Source organism: Callorhinus ursinus, unplaced genomic scaffold (genome assembly GCF_003265705.2).
Source record: "Callorhinus ursinus isolate GAN/ISIS: 27379988/994484 unplaced genomic scaffold, GSC_fseal_2.0 scaffold19, whole genome shotgun sequence".
Lineage (NCBI taxonomy): Eukaryota > Metazoa > Chordata > Mammalia > Carnivora > Otariidae > Callorhinus > Callorhinus ursinus.
In genome coordinates this window covers 13,867,665-13,892,015 of record NW_027397081.1, presented here as the reverse complement: position 1 = coordinate 13,892,015, position 24,351 = coordinate 13,867,665, and the positions used below count along the sequence as shown (strand labels likewise).

Genomic DNA, 24,351 nt, shown 5'->3' with positions numbered 1-24,351 from the left:
GTTACCTCACTGGTCCCCGGAGCCTTCACAAAGGTGATTCTCTCATTCACGATACATTTGTTCCTCTGAACCAGTCTAACTTTTTATTTGGTTTTACTTTTCCTATAAAAACTATCTTATTAATTCCGTCTAGTTTCAATCAAACAATTCCAGAAAATGTGTCGAAAACTTCTGTGATAGGTATGTATGGCATCTGTTTTTGTTTTTAAAAGTGAATTTTGTGTTTTCTTTTTTTTAAGATTTTATTTATTTATTTGACAGAGAGAGACACAGCGAGCGAGAGAGAGAGAGCACAAGCAGGGGGAGTGGGAGAGGGAGAAGCAGGCTTCCCGCTGAGCAGGGAGCCCGATGAGGGGCTCGATCCCAGGACCCTGGGATCATGACCTGAGCTGAAGGCAGACGCTTAACGACTGAGCCACCCAGGTGCCCCTTAAAAGTGAATTTTGTTTGTCCTTATTAATAATGTGCATTGTTCCTCACAAGCAGCAGTGTGGTGTCATTGAAAGAACAGGAAATGAAGTCAAAAGATTTGTATTCCAATTTCAGTACTGACAGTTACCGGCTAGATGACCATGAACAAATCATTCAATCTCCTGTTCATTCATTCATTTATTCAATGCCTAGTTTGTACTAGTCACTAAGCTAGGTGCTGGGAACACAGATACTTAAAACACATTCTTTGTTCTAAGAATTCATAATCTAACAGTGTAGACAAATAGGTAAGCATATAATACAGAGTAAGTGCAATGATAAAAGATTTACACAAGGTATTATGGGAACTCAGAGACAAGAGATCTGGTACAAACCAGAGCTGGAAATCAGGGAAATCAGAAAACACCCCAGGTGTCCCTGAGGGGGCTCCAGAAAGATGAACAGAAGCTAGCCTAGCAAAGGAATAGGAGCACATTCCAGACAAGGGGTCTCAACTTGGAACAAAGTCACAAAGTTCAGTGCTACTGGCGTGAGGGTTCAAAGGGGTGGGAGGATATGAATTGAAGAGGGTCAAGTCATGGAAAGCATTGGATGTTCTATCTAATGGGTTGGACTATGTGTAGTTATTGACGAGCTTGCTGCATGCGTCACAAAGGTCAAAGCTTGAGCAGTAGGTACAATGTTTTTTGAGATCGTAAAATCAATAGCATAAAATCAGGCCAGAGTAGAAGACTATGTGTTTATCAAACCTCTAAGACCTTTGCTTCAAGGCTATGTAAAAATATGTAGCCGAGTGAAGAATTCATCCCTGCTCTGATTGGAGGAAATTAGGAGATGGGACTCTCCTGCTGGTTTCGTCCAGTTTTTCCCCAAGTGGGTACTGCTGAGGAAGCCTTCCCTCCTACCCACTTGTCCTGGCCGGTGAGGTTCACATGGGCTAGTAGTTTGGCTACACTTAAGAGGGCCTGGGTGGCTTTCATTGCTGCTCTGTGACTGAAGGGGAACCAGTGAGCAGCTGACAAAGGCAAAGCCTCTGGGGGAGGAGAGGGCAGAGAGGAACCTGGTGGGATTAGATATGGGAGGAAGACAACTAGAAAAGCAAAAGTATCTTAGTATCTCCACATTCTATTCTCTTCCAGGAGTAAACCAGTTTAACTCAGTAGCAATCACTGCGGTGAAGAGTGATAAAGATGATACAAAAAAACGGAGCTTACGGCAGCAAAGGAACATGTTACTGGCATATCAGTTTGCTGTAATTATTGCTGGTGTGGTTGGTGGCTAGTCATCAGGTTAGGCCCTGATGGGCCAGTTGAGTAACTGACCCTCGTTCTAGTGTCACTGCTATAAAGAGGCCATACTTGGGTCAGGCTATTTGACTGGGGAGGCAAAGGTGCTATGTGAGAGTTGTGTCCATGCTCCCGGTTCCTGTCCTGAACTCCGTGGTCATATCGTGCTAGGAGTCTGGTGCCACCGACGCCATTCATCCTAGTTCAGACCAGGTGGTCTACAGCATACTACCAGCCTGACCTGTCTGCACAAACACTACGGACTCCTGGGTAAGGGTGGCTGCAAAGGAGACAGCTGTGCTTTCTCAGCGTCTCTGGTATGAATGAACCCTCACATTTTCATCTACCCCCGTGGTCCCCGCCCCCACGCCTCAGCATATGGAAGCTGGTACCTTTCTATTTTAGTTATCTTTTTGCCATCTGATGTACTTACTTTCCTGTTTCCTTTAGATCTTAAACTTCATTTCCCCAAGGGTCTTCCTGTCAGTCTGAACTTACTGACATGTTAACAGCCGAGCAGTCTTTGAACCCCTTCATGTGTACCACCAAAAATTCTGGCTCCATAAACACAATTTCATTCTACTGTTGCTTTAAGGTGGAAAGCAAGATGGCCAGGTAATGCACTTTAAATTCTAATAATCGTGTGGCCGTGTGGAGGACGGAACAGAAGAGGAGTATACCGGCTGCACGAAGGAAACTAGAGACGTATCTACAACTAGAAAGACAGCCCGGATGGAATGAGTAGTGGCAAGGCAAGGACTCTGAAATCCGGTAAAGCTGGGTTCAAATCCGGTAAAGCTGGGTACCAGCTCAGGCACCGAAATTACAGGACTCCTTAGATGGATACCATCCATACCTCCCTGGGCCTCTCAGCCAAGAGCAGAATGGGGATGAATACGCCTGAATATTAGTAGGACTTTCTTCCCAGATGGCACAGGAACTCAGAACAGTCCAATTAATTTGAAGCACTCAAAGTGCATGCTGGGGGCAATAGCAGAAAGAGATATTCTAAAGTGTAAAAAAGGAAACTGATGATTATTAGTGTGAGGAAGAGAGTGAGAAACAATGGAAATTACAAATTTAATGTGAATAAATTCTAAAGACTGAAATTAGGAAAAAAGACCAAGAGGTCAGTTTAACAGTTTAAGAATCAGTTCTTTTTAACTGACAGATACTCATAACCAATCTGAAATACTTCCTTTGACAATTTCCCCAGGTGTCTAGTTAGGATTCCTTATAACTGCTCACCCCATCCTTCCCTCCTACAGCCCTGAGATGTGATGACAGTCAGCTCAGTAGATTCAGTTCCCCAGAAAAGAAGGAGGATGTTCTAAGTATCCAATGTGCTTGTGAGAAGGTAGGTGGAAAAAAAAAAAGCATCCCTTTTTTCCCTCCATTGGAATCCAGAGACTCTGATAAAGGAGACAGAAAGACATAAGCAAGTTTGAGAGAAACGTTTACATTTATATTGAAATATGCACTAAAACAGAATGAGTTCTACTAGTCAATGAAACTTCGCCAAAGCAGAATCACAAACTTCTGTTGGGGAGGTCCAGTCAGCTAGCAGCAGTGATCCCCAAGCAGGAACACCAAGGAGAAGCCTGGGAGACCCCACTCCAAAAAGCCTCCTTTCAAGAGACCCCGACTCACTTCTCCCACATGCACCCACACAGATTTAGGAGCGTGGACATGCTCCTCATTTTCATATTTTTAGTTTCTTCTTCACTGCAATAAATATAAAATTGGCAATGCTCATACACCACAGCACAGACAGTATTTCAGGCGTTAGCATACAACTGTAAACAGTGACTAGATTAAAAAAAAAAAAGTGTTTTTTTTGTTTTTGTTTTTTAACAACAAGAGACAGAATTCTTAAGAGCAGGGCATGAGCTACACAAGATTTTTGTTGGGTTAAGGTTTTTCACAGAAGATTCTGGTTTAGACAGATGCCCCCAACAGTAGAAAAAGACCCTAAGTGGGTGCCAGACCACTGCCCATGGCAGCCTAGAATATGGAGGCAGCAAAACAACACGCCTTAGGTCACCCTTGGCAGTACACCCTCAACCCGCCACATTCACAATGTGCCCACAGAAATCCACAGACATCGCCGGCTGCCAGCTAGGTATCGGGAATGGAGGGGCAAAGGAATTAAAACTTGCTGGGGGGAGGATCAGAACACCTCTGCTAGCTGTCTGGAAAGTTGGCCCCTTAATCACAATGACAACTAGGACATTTCACTTGGACAGTGCATTACATTTACATATACATGAAAAGTATAAAGAGAGAAATCCAAAGAGTAAGCATTAAGTTCTGTCACTGTAGCGAACAGGGATGTTAATCAAAGAAAAACAGATGAACACTTTTTGCCCTAAAGCAGTGCAAAGAAAGCGGGCAAGAAATGAAAGTGGACTCAGTATCTGCACATTAGCAATGGGTCAGACTTTTATTTAAAAGGCCAGTGGTTCAAATACTATTGCTCAAATAGCTCTGGTAGGTATTAAAATGTAGTAACACCCGAGGTTTACACACATAAGCAAAGGAGCCGAAGGCCAGCTCACAAAGGGCTATTTCATCCTTAGTCAAGAGGGAAGCTAAAAGCGCATGCTGCAGGAATAACCTAACGGGTTTGTTTGGACGATACTCCCGCCCTCTGACAAATGAAAAAAGACCTGGATAAGAATCGGTCTTTTTACACACAAACTTCTCCGCCCTCCTTAGAACTATGCCTCAGCTAAGAAAAAACCTGTCCTGATAAACTCAAGAATCTGGGCTCCTAAAAAGAGAGGGAACCTTAATGTGGGAAACGAGTCTAGTAAACATCACATGTACTTTCTGTCGTTAGTGAAGACATGATACATTCAGAAATGTATTAAAAAAAAAAAAGGACTAAAAATAAGACCAAAAAAATTCCTAGAAAGACATTTCACAAGAAAAACATCAGCCCAAGTTCTATCCCTCTCAATCAGAAGCGGCTCTTAGCACAAATCAGCAACCCCCTCCAACTCACAAAAGCACTGACACTTGCCTTGCAAGCAGAACATCGAACATATTCCTTAGTCACTGAACTTGTATGTTAAGCAGAATCAGTGCAGAGCACATTTTAATAGGTTACTCCAATACCCACCTGGTCCAGTTTAAAAATATTTGTTTGTAGATCCAGTTTGTACATATTCCAAAGGTATACTGAACAATAAACCATGTACTGTCGCATTATTTTTAAAATGGCAGTTCTTAAAGCTCAAGCAAAACATTAAGATTATAAAGAGCTCTCTCGAAAGAAATCCTCAGACCCTGAAAGTCAAACCAACCTAGTTCTTTTTCACTAAAATGGTGGGATCAAGGTAGAATGCCTATTCTGAAGAGCAGCTCCATTTGTTTCCTCATGAAAAAGGCCAAATTTTTCTGGACTGATATAATTTTAAAAACTAAGCCAATAAAAAAATAAAATATACACCCTAAGATACTATAAAACTTGAAATAATGTCAGGGCTTATGGAATGGGAAATAGAGTTCTGGTTTTTTTTTTTTTTTTTTTTCCAAAAGAGGAAAGTGTAAAACATCTTGAGGGAAAAACAAAACAAACCAAACCAGAACTCCGAACCTGGACAGCACTACAGAGACTACGCACAGAGCACCACACAAGAATGAGCTGCACATCAGTACTATCATCATGAGAGTAACTGGCTGGGGACTTACACTTCCAGCAACAGAGCTCCTAGGTCAAAAATGTGTTAAAAGCCTGTAATGTCAACAAGGACCCCCCCCCAAAACAAAGAGGGGATGAGGGGAAATAGGGAGGAAAAAGGCTGCATGCATGGGTCTATTATAGACATGATATTCAGCAGCATAAAAATAATACCCTCCGTAGAGTCCCCCAAATGGGGCAAAACCTTTCTTCCACTGCTAAACATGGGAAAGATTAAGAGAGTGGAACAAATTCACTTGTTAACCATAGCATCTCCCATATCTGAATCACAAGCACGTTCAATCTGATGCTGTACGTTAAGAAAATGTTGCGAATACATAGGAGTAAAGCAAACTAAAAACAAAGGGCTAAATTATGAACTTTAAAAACTGGAAAAGACATCTGTATTAAAGCCAAGTAGGTGTGGATCCTGATCGTTACTCTATATGACATAATCCATAGAAAGAAAGGCCATGAAAAAAAAATCTTCATTTTGTTCCGTCCTTAGGCTCGATGTTGTCCTAGGAAAAACTGTGATAATTCAATGAGTGTGTCACACATACAACTAAAAAGTCCCCTTCTGGTTTCAAACGAATTTAAACAACAATCTTCCTTGGCTAATTTGTCTCCTGTGTCAAACCAACCTTCTATGTACAGGACCAGTTTAAATCCCTCCTCCCCTTCAAACACTAGATATGAACATCCAGGAACATTCTACAATGCAAAGTGCCTTAGGAAAGAGAAGGATTCTGTAGTGCCAGTGATATAACTGATCTGAGGAAGCTGGGGTGCAAGTAACACTGATGGGAGCCAGTCAGGCGATGGTGGTTTGTTTCTCCTCAGGGGTCTCCTCCAACAACTGCATGATCAGTTCATGCAGGGGTTTGCAGATCTTGGCGTAGCCCCCTCCTGTGAGGTGCAGAAAATCAAACATGTCGTGGCAGGAGATGGCACCGTCCGAGTGCACGAAGCCCCCGTCTGTGTCCAGGAGCTGGACGTTGGTGAGCTTCGGCAGGGAAACCTTGAGGAGCTGGTTCACCTTGGCATTCTTTTGCCTCAACGGGTTGGGCTTCTCACCTCGAGGTAACAAACCCTGGGGCAAAGCAGAGAGCACAAGAAAAGAAGAGTCACTGGTTTTTCTCTACTGACTCATCTGTGATTTCTGAGATTCCTGGAAGAACGGCTCCATTTGACACTCTTAAAACTTTGATTTCTCAAACACGAGACTAGAAACTCTGGACTAGACTGGTTTCAATGATAGTCCTCTGACCACCCCTTCTCCGTCTCTTCAGAAGCACCTCTTCCCCCTCCTGTCCCTTAACTGTCCGTGCGCTCCAGGGTCTTGTCCTCGGCCTACAACTCCGCCCACTCTGAACACTCTAGCCCAGAACCAAACTGCCCAAACTTCCCCAGGCACTCCGGACCTGACATGTCCAAAAGCAACTCATCATCTTCTCCCTACACTATGCTCCTTCTACATTCTCTGTACCAACTGATCATTCCGACCTCCCTGCATCTTTCATCCCACACACCTTATCTATTTACCATTAAATTACTCAGCTTTTGCATGCTCAATAATTTTCAAAACCTTTTTTTCTCTTCCATTCTGAGTATACATGCTGCTATGGCTTGGAAACTTATCACGATTCGCTCAGTTAATGTAAAGTCTCCTGACTGGCCTTCCTACCTCCAGCGTGGTCTTCCCTTCAATTCATTCTCCATACGGTCATCAGAATCACCTAGCTCCAATGCACATGTGTTTATGAATGCTACACGGAACCTATACTACTGCACAAGACAAATGGTGGGAACAAATGTGGTCTAGACCAACCAAAGCCACATATTATCTGCTAGGATAAAACAGATATTTCCTTAATTCATTTTTAACTTATGTTAATTACCTATCTTCAGGTAAATCACATGCCTGTCCTCCTTTAGTCAATAAAAGTCCACCCTTACATGGCAAGACCAAGGTTTATCATCTCAAACTAGAAATGTCCTTTTACAGATGCTGATCCTATTATAAAATTATTGTCAGACAACCTTTCAGTTGGTTTATAACTAGTGATAGATAGCACACACCAAGTTATTCCTATGTAGGCAAAAAAATTTCTACCTATTTCTCCTACAGGCTATGGTAAGAGGTCTTATTTTACAAAAATAGATTTTCTGTGGGTATTCTACTAAAAAAAAAAAAAACCTTTATGCCAAAGTTAAGTACTTGTTCATGTCTTTAATTCTTTTCAGCAAAATGTTGGAAACTTTATTACCACTTTATTATGTGCCTGTATAGTTCCAAATGAGAATTATAGATAATTATGATTCTGCTACCCTAGACCATCTCCTCCTATCCTTGTTAAGCGGCTCAAAAATTTCACAAAGTCAATCCTAAACCCTCATTTACATAACTGTTGAAGTATTAGGCTCTGCATCTAACAGTTAACAAAAAAGAACTGCTTACATATCGGAGTCTTGCTGAGATATGAGCAACCAGGGAGGATGGCCAGTGAACAATAAACATACACTTTGTTCCAACACTCAAAGAACACCATGACAAAGCCATAAAAAATGAGTAAGCCTTAAGAACAGGGCACCATACCTACTGGGATTTTCAAGCGAGGATGAGAAAAGCACCTTATGTATTTGCATAGCATTTTCCTTAATATGAGAATATCAAAGGTATGCCATGTGATTTTTCCCTGTAATAATTAATTACTAAAATACTATCATGTTAAAAGAAACAAAAAAGAAAAATATCATGCTCCTAATCTCTTCACCACGTGACTATAGCAGACCCTTGAACAACACAGGTGTGGAGTGCACAGGTCCACTTATTCACAAATGTTTTCTGATAAATACAGTACCGTAAATCTATTTTCTCTTCCTTATGGTTTTCTTAGTCACATTTTCTTTTCCCTAGCTTTATTGTATGAATACAGTATGTCATACATATAACATGCCAAATATATCTTAATTGACTGCTTATCAGGAAAGCTTCTGATCAATGGACTATTAGTAGTCAAATTTGAGTGAAAAGTTATATACAGATTTTCAACTGTATGGGGGTCTGTGCCCCTCAACGGTTATCTGTATTTTAAGTAATTCTAAATATAATACACACACAGTTTAGTATTTGGACTTTTCACTTAAATACGTCATAAATCTTGTTTCCACATAGTTCTTTTAACTGTCACGGGATTGGGGCTATTATGTTCAGTGACTTCTGCAAGCATTCCCTCACGGAATCATTTAGGGCACTGCTGATGTTTGAGTGTTGTAGAGAACACCGGTGTCTATCAAATTTAAAAGTCGGGTTGAAACAAAGACTATTTATGGAGGAATTATTCAGCAACATTCACGCAACAAATATGTCCTAAGCAGCTATGGACCAGCCACTGTACCTCAGAGGTGGACTCTTAACCACAACCCTTTTTGGAGTAAAGCAGGGATATAAGCAAGTAAAGTATATTAGAGACCATGTAACAGAAAAGTAAGACGTGGCTCCCCAGCACCAGTAAGAAAAACCCAAGCTCCTCTCTCAAGGCAGACAGATCCCTGCGTGACTTGGCCACATCTCTTGCTCCTAACCATCCCAGCCTTAAACTTCATTCAGTGACAGCCCTAGAATTCTTCAAGCACCCCCCTTCATCTGCCCAACGAACACACACAAGTATAAGACTTTCACCATTTTTTTTTCCTTCCTGTCACACCTTCTTTTCTTTCTCCATTTGTCTGGAGACCAATGAATTCTTTAAAAACTATAGTCAAATGTAGCTTTTATAAAATCCACCCTTTCTCACGGGGCGCCCGGGTGGCTCAGTTAGTTAAGCGTCCGACTCTTGGTTTTGGTTCAGGTCATGATCTCAGGGTCGTGAGATCAAGCCCCACATCAGGATCCACACTCAGATCCACACTGAGATTCATTCACCCTCCCTCTCTCTCCCTCTCTGTTCCTCCCCCTGCTTGAGTGCACTCACTGTCTCTAAATAAAATCTTAAAAACAAACAAACAAACAAACAAACAAAAAAAACCTGGGATGCCTGGGTGGCTCAGTCAGTTAAGTGTCTGCCTTCGGCTCAGGTCAAGATCCCAGGGTCCTGGGATCGAGTCCCGCATCGGGCTCCTTGCTCAGCGGGGAGCCTGCTTTTCCCTCTACCTGCCGCTCCCCCTGCTTGTGCATGCACTGTCTCTCTGACAAATAGATAAATAAATTCTTAAAAAAACAAAACAAAACAAAAAAACAACCTATTCTCCCCTTAGCATACAATATAATTACTCCCGTTAGCATACAGTATGCTAATTCTTTCTTTATATTGCTGTGCCCATCGACCACTAGACTAGACTGTGTGCTCCTTGAGAGGGACAATGTCTTATTCATTTTTGTATGTTCAGGACCCAGGACAGTGTCTTGTACATAGTGATCCTCATGTTTGTTGAATAAATGACTATCTTCTTAACATCATCTCATTAAAGGACTGAATACATATCAGATTTCATTCAGAATTTGGTTTCGCTAGGAATACCTATACGTAAACTTTCATACTGAAAGATAGCTATTTATCTCTGAGACTGTGAAGATTTAATGCTTTAGCTCCACAAAGGGCTACACTACACTCCATTAGGAGTAAGACTATAAAGCCCCCATTTTTTTGCTAACAGAATCTCTGATGTTTTAGAGAATTCAGAGATTCTAATAAATATACCACCTTTAACATATGAACAGTGGGACTGAACAACACATCCACGTTAATCCAAAGCTAGTCTAATAAAAACAGACTCAGGACTAGGACAAGTTTCATACGTGATTTTAAAAATTATCAGAATACAGTTAAAAACAAAAACAAAAACTAAGGCTACCTGAGACAACAACCTCTAAACAAGGATAAGCAGGTAAAAGAGGACTCCCTCAGCTGGTCTGGGAAATGATGAAACCAGTAAGATAAGAGGACACATCAGAGAAGAGCCTCTCAGGAGTATCATAAACTGCTTTCACCTAGAGATTCTCTATATTCATGAGCAATCATATTTCTAAAAACAGTCCTCCCGACCTAATGACATCAAAGACTACGACCCAAAGGCTACATACCAATACAATGATTTTGGCCTGTGGCTGCCTTGTGTTAATAAGTTGGACGATGGCCTCGATTCCACCTGCTACTTCTTCTGCCGTATTTTCATGGTTGTTTGTTCCTACCCAGACAACAATGACCTATAATTGAGGGAAGAAAAAGAAAGCGGGGAGAGGGGTAAACAACCAAGAATAAAGGAACGTTTAGATAAAAATATTTATCAATGTTTAGATAAACATCTTCTTTCAAAAAATCAAAAGAAGGAAAGGTGAACTTGTCAAATGGTAGGGATAACTTCAACTGAGCAGCCACCTTCAAACACTGATTTAGGCCTCATAGATCTCAGGATAAATTCCAAGCAGATTAATTCCGAAGCAGTAAAACTACCCTGGGAGGGAATGACAGAATTCTTTCATCATTGTGGAGTTGGAAGCTAAGCTCTTAAAATCCAGAAACTATACAAAAAAGATAACAAATCCAACTGTACAAAAATAAAAATTCTGCATGTTGAAGAAAATATTAAAGTGAAATCTAAGAAAGCCAGGGAAAAATATTTGCAACTCCTACCACAGAAACTCCCTGACTAGAAGCATCTTCCAGAAAAAAAATAACAAAAGTACCCAAGGGAATGTAACTGGTATAAATGCAGTTATACTGAAGAAAGAGTAGCTGGGGAGGAAGCTGGATGAAGTTTCAACGAGTTTTTCCCCCTTAAAAAAAAAAAAAATTCATCTACGAGGTGGCTGTCACCTAGAGACATACATCTTACTACACAACCCAACAAAGTAACTTTCCACCCTGTCACAAAAGACAGGAACATGGACTAGTTTTTCTTTTAGAAAGGCCAAAAAATAGGACTTTGTGGCTGGCTCAGTCAGTAGAGCATGGGACTCTTGATCTCAGGGTTGTGAGTTCAAGCCCCACACTGGGTATACAGATTACTTAAAAATAAAATCTTAAAAAAAAAAAAAAAAAAAGAGGGGCACTTGGGTGGCTCAGTTGGTTAGGCGTCTGATTGATTTCCACTCAGGTCATGATCTCTGGGTCATGGGATCGAGCCCCATGTTGGGCTCTGTGCTCAGCATGGAGTCTGCTTGTCCCTCTTCCTCTGCTCCTCCCCCCACTCCCAGGGGAGCACGCTCTGTCTCTCTCTCTCTCTCTCTCTCAAATAGATAAATAAATAATAATAAACGAATGAAAAGGGGCGCCTGGGTAGCAGACTCCATTAAGCACCCAACTCTTGCTTTCAGCTCAGGTTGGGTTCTCAGGGTCATAAGATCAAGGCCTGCATTGGGCTCAGCAGAGTTGGCTTGAGATTCTCTCTCCCTCTCCCTCTGCCCCTCCCACTCATGCTCTCCCTAAAATAAATAAATCTTTTTTTAAAAATTAAAAAAAAAATTTTCAAAGGCAAAAAATAAAATACTTCCAACGAAGCAACTGTTACCAACTTTGTTTTTTTTGTTTAGAGCTGAAAAAAATTACACGCAGTGTGCCAACTCAGAACATTTATAATGTGTTAGGGTAGTGGGGTACACACTTATGAACATTTGTTCATATCTGCTTCAAATTGTCTTCAGAAAAACTTGGGAGGCCTTGATTACTAATTTGTTGATATGGTTAAACAGCTCCAAAATGACTTCCTGAAAGGAATCATGGCACTGCCACCATGGCCCTTGTCTGAGCAGATTCCCCTGGTGCTGCATTCGGGTCTACAGAACAGCATGCCTCATGAGCATCAAATCCCTTCCTACAGCTAAAGAAGACCATTATTAACAACTACAAATACAACCTAAGCAAGCAACACACTGATTTCTTAATACCTATCTGCAATGTTCTTAAGCAAGGACAACGGTATCATTTATCTTAAAGGGGCACAAAGCAAAGACAATAGCGAAATAATGCTTTAAAGAAGCAATTTGTTTTTACTAGCGGTTTCAGACAATTTAACTACCTGGAAAAGACTCAAGATTAAAGATATTCTTTAAAACATTAGTTTCATTTCACCTTAGGTTTAATATTCTCCAGTTCTCCATTCTTTAGTCTCCACAAAACATGTCTTGTTGTATCTCCCCCAATTCCAAAATTCAGTGCATGAAGTGGGGAAAAAAGCTCTCGCCATATCTAAAAAGAGAAAAAAGAGCTTTATTTAAACTGAGTGGGAAATAAAATTCTTCCATTGCAATGTGTTGTGAGGCACCTGAAAGAATAATTTTCATTTTCTATATTCAAATGTAATGCTGCAAATCATGAGCTACCTCAGTGTTTGCAAGGCTCTGAGGATGGCACTGTATCACTCAGTTCTTTCTATGATTACTTTTTTTTTTAACGTATTTTTTACTTTACTTTTTAAGTAGGTTCCATGCCCAGCGTGGAGCCCAAAGTGGGGCTGGAACTCACAATCGTGGGATCAAAACCTGAGATCAAGAGTCAGATGCTTAATTGACTGAGCCACCCAGGTGCCCCTCTATCACTCAGTTCTTAATGCAGCCTTCGACCTCAGCTCAAGAATGGAGTCACAATGCTGCCTGATGCCCGTCACGAGGTCCCAGCATTTATACTCAAGGTGCCAACTCAGTAAGCTCTCCTGTCCCTTTACTCATGCATCAAAATGAATAGGGTCAAGTAGAAACACGAGATGAAGAAATTTAGAGTGCTGGAGCCAGAAAGGAATCAAGCTATCTTTTCCTTTAAACTGCCCTTGGAAGAGTGCAAATCTTAAAAAAAAAAAAGATGTGGAACACAAAATATGGGGCGCCTGGGTGGCTCAGTCGTTCAGCGTCTGCCTTCGGCTCAGGTCATGATCTCACGGTCCTGGGATCGAGCCCCACATCAGGCTCCCTGCTCGGCAGGGAGTCTGCCTTCTCCCTCTCCCTCTGCCTGCCACTCCCCCTACTTTGCTCTCTGTCAAATAAATAAAATCTTAAAAAAAAAAAATACGCAAAATAAGGGGTACCTGCGTGGCTTAGTCAGTTAAGCATCCGACTCTTGGTCATGATCTTAGGATCATGGGATCGAGCCCCGCATCGGGCTCTGCACTCAGTGCGGAATCTGCTTGGGATTCTCCGCCTCCCTTTCCCTCTGCCCTACCCCTCCTCCACATTCTCTATTAAATAAATAAATAAATCTTTTAAAAATATATACAAAATAAGAAAATGTAAAACACAGTAAGACTTGAGAATCACGACTAGGACAAATTTAAGTAAATAAATGTAATAGGGAAGCTTCTTGGAAGCCAAGGCAAGAAAGGGAGCTGAGTTAGAAACAATTCTGAACTTTTTGTCTCATCATGCTTGGTGGCACAAAGAATTCCATTATGGAGGTCTGACCTCCCTCGCACTCTGAACTAGAGCTTCTCTAAACTGTCATGAATAAGCCTACAGATTCAGCTCAGAGTGAAAGTTTGCTAGCGATGAATGGATTTACTTTGGTAACCAAGACCCACCCTCCCCACTTCCACCTTTACCTCATATTGCTGCATTAACTGCACCATGGAATCCCCCACAAACAGTACATCAGGCTCTTTGTCTTTACAGTCCAGGACAAATCTGTTGTGCTGGTTTGAAAAAGGAAGAAAAATTAGAAACTGGCATTTCTTTCTCAGTGAGAGGTCTTGGCCTAGACAGAACAGTTGTCCAACCAGTTACTCTGTTGTTAAACATTCTATTTATTCTGTCTGAAATAAACTGCTGAGACTTTCTTCCCACCCTTACCACACTGATCATTCTAACATGCTAAGAAAACTGGAATTCTATTGAAACTAGAATGGAAAAACACATAAAACATGTTTTTTAGAAGTTTATCTTTTCCTCAAACTTTTTGAAAGATAATTTCAGACACACAGAAAAGCCACAGTACAATGAACACCTGTATAATCCTCTGCCTGTATTCAACAATAACGTTCTCCCATATTTGCTTTATCTGTGTTTGCTGAACCATTTGAAGGTAAGTGGCAAATGCTGTGGTTCTTCACCCTCACGTATTTCAGCATGAGTAAGGACAGTCTCCTATAAAACCACAAAACTATTATCACATCTAAGGCAATGAACAATAATCCCATAATATTCAGTCCATATTCAATTTTTCCAGTTGTTCCAAGAGTTGGATAGGGTATTATAGCTCTTTTTTTGAACTAGGAACCAATCAAGAATCATGTATCTTATTTGGATGTATTTAACATGGCCTTTGAAAATGCCTGTTCACCTCCAACTCTGAGACAATGGCAAAGTGGGAGTCAATCCTTTCTCAGTCGAATCCAAATCTATAAGCAGTGGTGACCATGACCTAGTCCTAGAGTACTTCTCTCTGCTGCAAGAGCAAAACACGCTTTTAAAATGGATTTTATTCATCAATACTAAAGGACTCGCTGTCTCTCTCTGTCAAATAAATAAATCTTCAAAAAAAAAATACTAAAGGACATAGTTGAAGTTTCTATATTCATCCCTGAAATAAACGTACATGATACTCTAGGCAACAGTCTTTAACCCAGTTCTAGGGAAAGGTCTGAATGCTGTTCCTTTTTCTCAAACTCTACATTCAGCGATGCTTTCCTTAGGAATTAAGGTACAGTTATATTTAAGTGTTTCTGCTGCTAAATATCTGCGCAGGTAACACTGTGGTGAATCGGAGATACTCATCTGCTATGGGTGAAAATACAAAAATACTTCTGGAAATAATTTGACAATTAAAAGAGCTCCTCCTGTAAGTGACAGGATTTGATATAGATTTTCCTTTTTGTTTTTTTTAAGATTTTATTTATTTGAGAGAGAGAGTCCAAGTGGGAGAGCAGCAGACAGGAAGGGAGAGAATCTCTCCAGCAGACTCCACACTGAGCACGGAACCCGACTTGGAGCTTGACTTCAAGACCCTGAGATCATGACCTGAGCTGAAACCCTGAGTTGGATGCTTAACCGACTGAGCCATCCAGGTGCCCATAGATTTTCCTTATTTTAATCCACATTTTGTGTAAATAAACTTTTTAAATTACTACTATTTCAATAAGTATTTTTAAACTGAAGGGATAAAATGGGCCTGAATAAAACCATAGCTGGTGAGCAGGTACACTTCCACAACACTTCTCCTCTCCACTGTGGTACTATAGTGCCAACTACCTCTCAATACCAGTAGAACAGTTCACAGTTCTAGAATGTCATGGCATTTAAGCTCTGCTGTTCTAAAGGTTCTGGTACTCTATGTTTTCTTTTTAAGTATAAAAGTAGGTACAAGTTTGGAAAAATAGATCAAAACAAAACACTTAGAATTCTACCACCTTAACCCAGTAACTATCATTTGGGGATATTTTCCTTTTTTTTTCCACAGGCCTCCCTAACCTTTTTTTAAACAGTTGACTCATTATGCATACCTCTTTCTGGCACAATAGCTTTGGGGACAGAACAGCCTATGTTCAAATTCTAGCTCGTCTACTTTCTAGTCCAGAAAGCATGTAACTAGTATCACCCTTAAAAAAACTTAATATGAAAAATATCAAACGTACACGAAAGTAGAATAGGGTAGCTCTATTTTTAACATCTTGAGGAACCTCCATACTGTTTTCCAGAGTGGCTGCACCAGCTTGCATTCCCACCAACAGTGTAAGAGGGTTCCCCTTCCTCCGCATCCTCCCCAACACTTGTTTTCTGTCTTGTTAATTTTTGCCATTCTAACTGGTGTAAGGTGGTATCTCATTGTGGTTTTGATTTGTATTTCCCTGATAGCTGGTGATGTTGAACATTTTTTCACGTGTCTGTTAGACATTTGTATGTCTTCTTTGGAGAAGTGTCTGTTCATGTTCATGTCTTCTGCCCATTTTGACCCACAGAATCTCCCACAGTCTGGATTTTGTTGACTGTATTCCTACGGTGGTCCTAGTGGACACGTTCATCTGCTCCAGGTATTTCCTGATATGTGGTATGGTATTTTGGCAATGCTTCATAGGAAATATTATCACTTCAAAACTTGTTTTGAAATAATTTTAGATCTACAGAAGAGTTGCAAAGATAGTACAGTATTCCCATATACCTTTCACTCAGCTCCCTCCAATGTTAACATTTTACATAAGCATGATACATTGGATGAAACTAAGAAATTAACACTCATAAATAGTATCAACTAAAATAGTTTACTCAGGGGGCACCTGGCTGACTCAGTCAGTAGAGCATGGGACCCTTCATCTCAAAGTTCTAAGTTTGAGCCCTGCATTGGGTGTAGAGACTACTTAAAAATAAAATAAAAATCTTAAAAAAAAAAAAACAGTTTACTCAGATCTCACCAATTTTTCCTCTATGTCCTTTTCCTGTTCCCAGGACCAATTCAGGGAACACATGGCATTCAGTCTACATGTCTCCTTGGTCTCTTCCACCATGGGACAGTTTCTTGGTCTTTCCCTGTATTTCATGTTGCTGACACGTTTAGTAGTAGTCAGGTGTTTTGTAGAATGTCCCTCAATTTGGGGCTGATTATTTTGTCACGAATACACTGAGGTGATGAATTATTCTGGAAGACTACCACGGAGGTGATGTGTGTGCCCTTGCTATATCAGAGAGGAGTACACAATATTAACATGACTTATTACTGGTGATGTTAACGCTGATCATCTGGTTAAGGTGGTGGTTACCAGGTTTCTCCACTATATAGTTATTTTTCCTTTCCATACTGTATCTGTTAGAAACAAGACACTAGGGGTGCCTGGGTGGCTCAGTTCGCTGAGCGTCTACCTTTGGCTCAGGTCATGATCCCAGGGTCCTGGGATCGAGTCCCGCATCGGGTTCCCTGCTCAGTGGGAAGCCTGCTTCTCCCTCTCCCTGCTGCTCCCCCGACTCGTGCTCTGTCGAATAAATAAAATCTTAAAAAGAAAAAGAAACAAGACACTAAATCCAGCTCTCACTGATGGGGAATTAATAAGCTCTACCTTCTTGAGAGAGGGGATATCAAAAAACACGTGGTCTTATGTTAAAACCACCAAGGCAATTTCCAGGGGGATACTTTTGAGGCTAGGCAAATATACTCTCTCTCCTCAAAGGTGTGCCTACTAATTTTAGTATTCACTGATGGACCTTCCCTACAGTAATTATTACCGTGGTGTTCAAATGAGGGTTTTCTTTTCCCTCCCTCCTTCTACATTTATTGTTAAAAGATTTTAAGAATCTCTAAACCCAATGTGGGGCTCAAACTCACAACCCCAAGATCAAGAGTTGCATTACAGGCTCTACTTACTAAGCCAGCCAGGCTCCCCTACATTTATTAATTAAAATTATTGTCTCTTCTCCCATTTCTCCAATTGTTTATTTATAGCAAATGGATTCATGAATATTTACTTTATCCTCTGAGTTATAAACCAGTAATATCATGATTTATTATGTTGCTCAAATTGTCCAACTTTGCACTTGGGTGCTCTTTCAGGTTGGCCTCAAGTGGTCAAAGTGAATATCATCAATGAGACAAACCAGTATCACTGGTCTCCTATGAGATGTCCTAAGGACACTTCACTTCAGTGATATTCTTGCCATACACCTTTTTTTTTTTTTCCTTTCTTGAGTAGTTGCTCTCTTGCACTACAAGATGCTACAGGTTCATCTTTTATTTCCTTTGTTCCAGCTGCAGATGCAATCATTTCTCCAAGTAGCCCTGGTTCCTTTCACTGGAGAAAAGAAACCAAGATCTGAGCATATATTTTATTATTTATTAAAGTTATTCTTCTATACAGGTTAAAATTTTTTAATATTCCTGTTTTTCTTCCATTTGACTATTTTTTTCTAGTCAATGCTAATTATTTAAAGCCTCATTTACGTCAGAACAAACAACTAGTTTTAGTTACTACTTTTAATAAAGTTATAAATGGCCTAAACATTCCTAAATATTTGTACCTAAATGGTATTTTCATATATAGCAAAGAAATACTATTTATAAAGAGGAAAGAGGCACCTAGATGGCTCAGTCAGTTAAGCATCTGACTCTTGATTTCGGCTCAGGTCATGATCTCAGGGACCTGGGATCAAGACCTGCACTGGGCTTTGCACTTAGCATGGAGTCTGCTTGGGATTCTCTCTCTCTCCCTCTCACTCTGCCCCTCCCCTCCCCAGTCATGCGCTCTCTAAAATAAAAGAATAAAATCTTAATTAAATAAAATTAAAAAAAAAAACTATAGCTACGCTTTTAACATGTATGATACACTGCAGAAAAATACATTCAAAAACATACTACTTACAGGGCGCCTGGGTGGCTCAGTTGGTTAAGGGACTGCCTTCAGCTCAGGTCATGATCCCGGAGTCCCAGGATCGAGGCCCACATCGGGCTCCCTGCTCAGCAGGGAGTCTGCTTCTCCCTCTGACCCTCCCCCCTCTCATGCTCTCTCTCTCAAATAAATAAATAAAATCTTAAAAAAAAAATACTACTTACAAAAAGTTTAAAAAGCATGCAAGAATACTCTATATATAGTTTAGAAATTTAAGATATATATAGTATATAAGCACATGAAAAAAGAAAACCACCAAATTTAGGACACTCATTTGGGGATGGGGAGGTGGAAAAGAGAAAAAATGATCAATGAGCGATATACACAGAACATTAGCAATGTTTTGTTTTTTTAGGGTGAGTGGCAGATACACAGAATGGCCAGTGGATTTCATAATACTTTTTAAGACATAAATGAACTGGGGCATCTGGGTGGCTCAATCAGTTAAGCGTCTGCCTTCGGCTCAGGGATTGAGCCCTGCATCGGGCTCCCTGCTGAGCAGGGAGCCTGTTTCTCCCTCTGCCACTCCCCTGTTTGTGCTTGCTCTCTTCCCCTCTGTCAAATAAATAAATAAAATCTTAAAAAAAAAAGGATATAAACTAGGAAGATTAAGAATAACCATGCAGCTGATCCATATAAAACTCAAAAAAAGTACTAACTACCATTCAAAATAAGCTAGTTGACAGACCGATTTTTAAGTCTGGGAAGACAAAAACAGAAGTAGACAACTATCAAGAGTATAAACAGAATCACTAAATACTAAAATGCAAAACTCTGGGTACTTAAAATCATACAGAACTTGTTATTTCAAAGAGCAAATATGGTTGGAAAGCAATAGATGAAGGTTAAATATAGTTATGGTTAAGTCATAACAGCTTATTAAAAGGCAGCTAAGAATACAAAGGAGACAGTGCTACAAAACAATGGAACACATCAAGAAGACACAGGAACCAGGAGAGGAGTCCCACTTGCTAAACCTGGGACAAAGTGAGCTTCAAAATTACAACGCGTTATAACCCACTGGAAAGACTAAGAACCCATGAGCCCATACCATAATAAATAAGAACTGGTTTAGGCCAACAACATCTTAATCAAGCGATCAAAGTTAATCACCAATAAGACAAACCAACACCATGTACCTTCTATGTGATGCACTGAGGACAACACTTCACTGACACCTGCCAAAAATGTGTAATTTGAATCTTGTTTAGGAGGAAAAAGATAACCCAAATTCAGGAACATTCCGCGAAAGAAATGGCCTATATTCCAAACTGTCAGTGTCATGAAAAACAAAGGCTAAGAAATATTTAAAAGTAAAGGAGAATAAAGAAACAGGACAACTGAATGCAATGTGGGATCCCAGACTGGGAAGAAAACCGACGTAAAACACTGGGACAAACGGAGAACTGTGAACATGGCATAGTATCAATGTTAAATGTCCTGGCTTTAGTAACTATTCTGTAGTTTTCTAAGAAAATGTCCTCATTCTTAGAAAATGCACTGAAATATTTAGGGGTGAAGGGGCATGATGATTGCAACTTCCTCTCAAATGGTTCAGAAAACACTGAATGTTGGTATGCACACATACAAATACAAGCAGATACGAACAGAACATTTAGGCAGATGTGGCAAAACGTTAACTAGCAGGTCTGGATGAAGGACATAGGGAGTTCTTTCTAAAATTTTTACAATATTTGTGTAATTTTGAAATTACTTCAAAATAAAAAAAGCTTACCAAAAAAAAAAAGAATGCTGTGGAGACACTGTTACCTTTCAAGAGGAACAGAGGGCAATGGCTGTGATTTCAAAATATTCCTCTGGTCCAACATCAGGCTGGTGATTAGGTACGACATTAGCATAACATTAGATTTTTATTTAAAGTAATGATTCTTATTGACCATTAAAATGCATGCGCTTTTGTGGCTTTGGTCAAAAGACTCTGGAAAACTGAAGAGACTCATCTTTGGTGAATAATACGTATGCACTTCCCTTTACCTGAGACATCCATCTGTCATCTCCTTGAATATCTTCTGCTGCATGTGGAATAGCTGCTGGGTTTGAATCCCCTTGGCTCATTCTATACCTGAGGGGAAAAATGTCTAAGTCATGTTTCATTCATTAACAGGAACATTTGTTGCCACTTAAATATTACATACTAGGTTTTAAATAATAATTTAAGTCTCATTGTGGCTTTGCCTAAAAATGAAACTGGAGTTTATTTTCAGTAGACGTGAATTCTATGACATGACTGCTTAAGTCCCATGAATATCTAGCAGCCTCAAACTTCCAGACAGGTTCGAATATCATTTAGGAACAGTGCATTACAATGAAAAAATCTGCTCCAAGTATATACTTTACATCTAAATTAATTTTTCATGATTATATGTTAACGCAAGCACCAAATGACATAAGGAATTAGACACTTAAGAGTTCAATGAAACTTGCATTAGAGGCTTTTAGGCTGCTCCAGTTAGACACTGGAGAATTGCTATAGCCTGATTAGAATCCATTGGTTACTAAATATCACATAAATAACTACTACAGATTGTGACAAAACTAGTCATAGGCTTTGGCACTGGTTTTTGACAAATGTTTACTAGGTATTTTATTTTTGATAGGTATCCACCAAGAAAACGTTATTAATGACGAGTTCAAATATGGCATCTGATAGTGGAGAAGGGGTAAGCGAAATTCAGAAAACCTAGAAATACTAATCTAGAAAGACAAAGACACCAGACTGTTTTCAGTCAACTCTGGAGAATACATACTAGAGACGTCAGGCTCGAGAAATCACTTGGCATATACAAAGAATGATGAAAAAAAGGAAAATCTGGGGTTTTGTGGCTTAAAGAAAAGAGGACCATTCTCTTTTTCTTTCCCTTGCTATCATCAAATACAGCTCAGCTTTCTCTGAAAAAGGATTGAGTTCTATTCATTCAATAAGTATTTACTGAGTAAACAAAACACACCAGATTGGCAAAGCAGTAATTTTTGAGAATCAGAAAGTAACAAAGCTCTAAATGTGAAAATATACCTTCATTCATGAAAAATACATTATAGAAGCAAGCCAATGTTTTAACACCTAACCTTGCAAACCAATTAGTTCCACTCTAAATGACACTAGGTCTAAGAAAATTAGGCTTAGGGTTAAACCCATATCTAACTGGAAATGTAAAACACCATCCACACCCTGTGTACAGACCTTCCTCAACTTATAATAGGATTACACCTGGATAAACCCATCGTAAGTTGAAAATATCCTAAGTCGACAGGCACCTGGATGGCTCAGTCCCGACTCTTGATTTCAGCTCAGGTCATGATCTCAGGGTCATGAGACTGAGCCCTGTGTGGGCTCCAGGCTCAGCAAGGAGTCTGCTTGAGATTCCCTCCCTCTCCCTCTGCCCCTCTCCGCGCTTGCATGCTCTCACTCTCTATAATATAATCTAAAAAAAAAAGAAAATCCCAAGCAAAAATGCATTTAATACACCTAACCTACCAAACAGCATGACCTAGCTTACCTGAAATGTGCTCAAAACACTTATATTAGCCTACAGCTGGGCAACATCATCTAATACAAAACCTATTTTACAATAGAGTACTGAATAGCTCATGTAACTTATTGAATACTGTACTGGATGTGGTAAACAGAATGGTTGTCCCTGTATCGGATGTTGACCCTCATGGTCATGTGGCTGACTGGGAGCTTTGGCTCACTGCCACTGCCACTGCCCAGCATCACCAGAGGATCTTGTCGCATGTCGCTAGCCCAGGAAAACATCAAACTTCGAACCCTGCCCTATGCATGTGGGGTGGGTCGTGTGGGGTGGGGAATCACCCTGCCCTACGTGTGTGGGGTGGGTCCGGTGTCTTTATGATAATCACCCTTGACCAACAAAGAATGACTAGCCCCTAGAAAGGAAGTAAGCCATCGAAGGTGTTATCAATAGAGATGTTTAAAGGATTTAAGTTCCCTGGTTAGCTTTCTATAAAAGACCAACCTTAAAGGCCCTTCTACGCAACCCTGTGGGGACTCCCTCACTCTTGAGAGCTTTTTCTGTATCTTCACTTAATAACTTAATAAACTTTACTCACACACACAAAAAAGATCAAACTTTGAAACTGGAAGTATGGTTTCTACTGAATGCATATGGCATACACCGTTGTAAATTCAAAATATCGTAAGTAGAACCATTAAGTCAGGGACAATCTGTATATATTTTAGATTACTAAAATTTGCAACTATCAGAAAATAATAGTTATCTATGAAGGACTACATATGCCATGTTTTTTATACATACCACTTCTAATCCTTGCAAAACGAAAAAAATGAGGATCAGATAATTTAGGTACTTTGTGCAGTAAGTGAATCTTAACCCCAGTAATGTCATATCTGGTCCACTAATCACAAAGCAGTTCATGCTGACTCCCTAAAGAGGGCTTGTATCTTTTTTTTTTTTTTAAAGATTTTATTTATTTGAGAGAGAGACACACAGAGAGAGAGGGACACAAGCAGGGCGAGTGGGAGAGGGAGAAGCAGGCTTCCCGCCGAGCAGGGAGCCTGATGCGATGCGGGGCTCGATCCCAGGACCCTGGGATCATGACCTGAGCCAAAGGCAGATACTTAACGACTGAGCCACCCAGGCGCCCCAAGGCCTTTTATCTAACCATTTCACCCAAAAAACATAAACTACCTGGAGCTAAAAACATCAATGTAAAATACAAGAACTGGGAAGAACTGCAAGATGAATCTGTATAGCTCCAATCAAATTATGGTATCTGGTTGAGGCTTCACTGCCTGAGAAAAGTATGGGAAAATTAAAAGATTCATAAAGGACAAAGAAAAGGGGCGCCTGGGTGGCTCAGTCGTTAAGCGTCTGCCTTCGGTTCAGGTCATGATCTCAGGGTCCTGGGATCGAGCCCCGCATCGGGCTCCATGCTCGGCAGGAAGCCTGCTTCTCCCTCTCCCACTCCCCCTGCTTGTGTTCCCTTTCTCACTGTCTCTCTCTCTGTCAAATAAATAAATAAAATCTTTAAAAAAGGAAAAAGAAAAAAATGATTAAAAGAGATTAAGACAAACAATTACATAGAAACCTTTAGTTTTGGGGGCACCTGGGTGGCTCAGTTGGTTAAGGGTCTGCCTTTGGCTCAGGTCATGATCCCCGGGTCCTGGGATAGAGCCCTGGGTTAGAGCTTCTCCCTCTCCTCCCCTCTGGTGCTCTCTCACTATATCTCTCTCTCTCAAATAAATAAATCTTAAAAAAACCCAAAAATTTAATTTTAGGTTTTTTTTTTTTAAAAGATTTATTTGAGAGAGAGAGAGTGCACACACATGTAGGAAGAGGGAGAAAGTTGAGCAGAGTCCTCGCTGCGCTCAGAGCCCACTTGGGGCTTGATCTCATGACCCTGAGATCATGACCTGAGCGGAAACCAAGAGTCGGACCCTTAACCGACTGGGCCACCCAGGGGCCCTGCTTTTGTTTTTAAACTAGTAAAACATTACATTCTATACAAAAGTTTCTTTGGGTCTAAATTCAATTCTAGATTGAAGTCTGGCTATTCAGGTTAAATCTGACATGGTGCTTAACAGTAGTTTTAATTTTAAAAATAGCTTTCTTTCCTGCCGATCATACAGATATTAGCCTTAAGACAGAG

At 40.4% G+C, this 24,351-nt stretch overlaps 1 protein-coding gene across 2 annotated transcripts in view; it reads right to left on the bottom strand.

Annotated features, from left to right (window-relative positions):
* Nucleotides 1-600: 600 nt before the first annotated feature.
* The window catches only part of PAFAH1B2 (platelet activating factor acetylhydrolase 1b catalytic subunit 2), a 28,354-nt gene continuing 4,603 nt past the window's right edge, over nt 601-24,351 (bottom strand). Inside the window, exons 2-6 of one of the 2 annotated variants that reach the window (XM_025893535.2) lie at nt 20,695-20,782; nt 13,936-14,025; nt 12,477-12,593; nt 10,490-10,612; nt 601-6,496 (exon numbers count right to left, since the gene is read on the bottom strand). In XM_025893535.2, coding sequence (XP_025749320.1) covers nt 6,218-6,496; nt 10,490-10,612; nt 12,477-12,593; nt 13,936-14,025; nt 20,695-20,775 — 690 coding nt within the window. In that variant the 5' untranslated portion in view covers nt 20,776-20,782 and the 3' untranslated portion in view covers nt 601-6,217. The remainder of the gene's footprint in view (nt 6,497-10,489; nt 10,613-12,476; nt 12,594-13,935; nt 14,026-20,694; nt 20,783-24,351) is intronic. The other variant, XM_073903791.1, reaches the window with a different exon arrangement.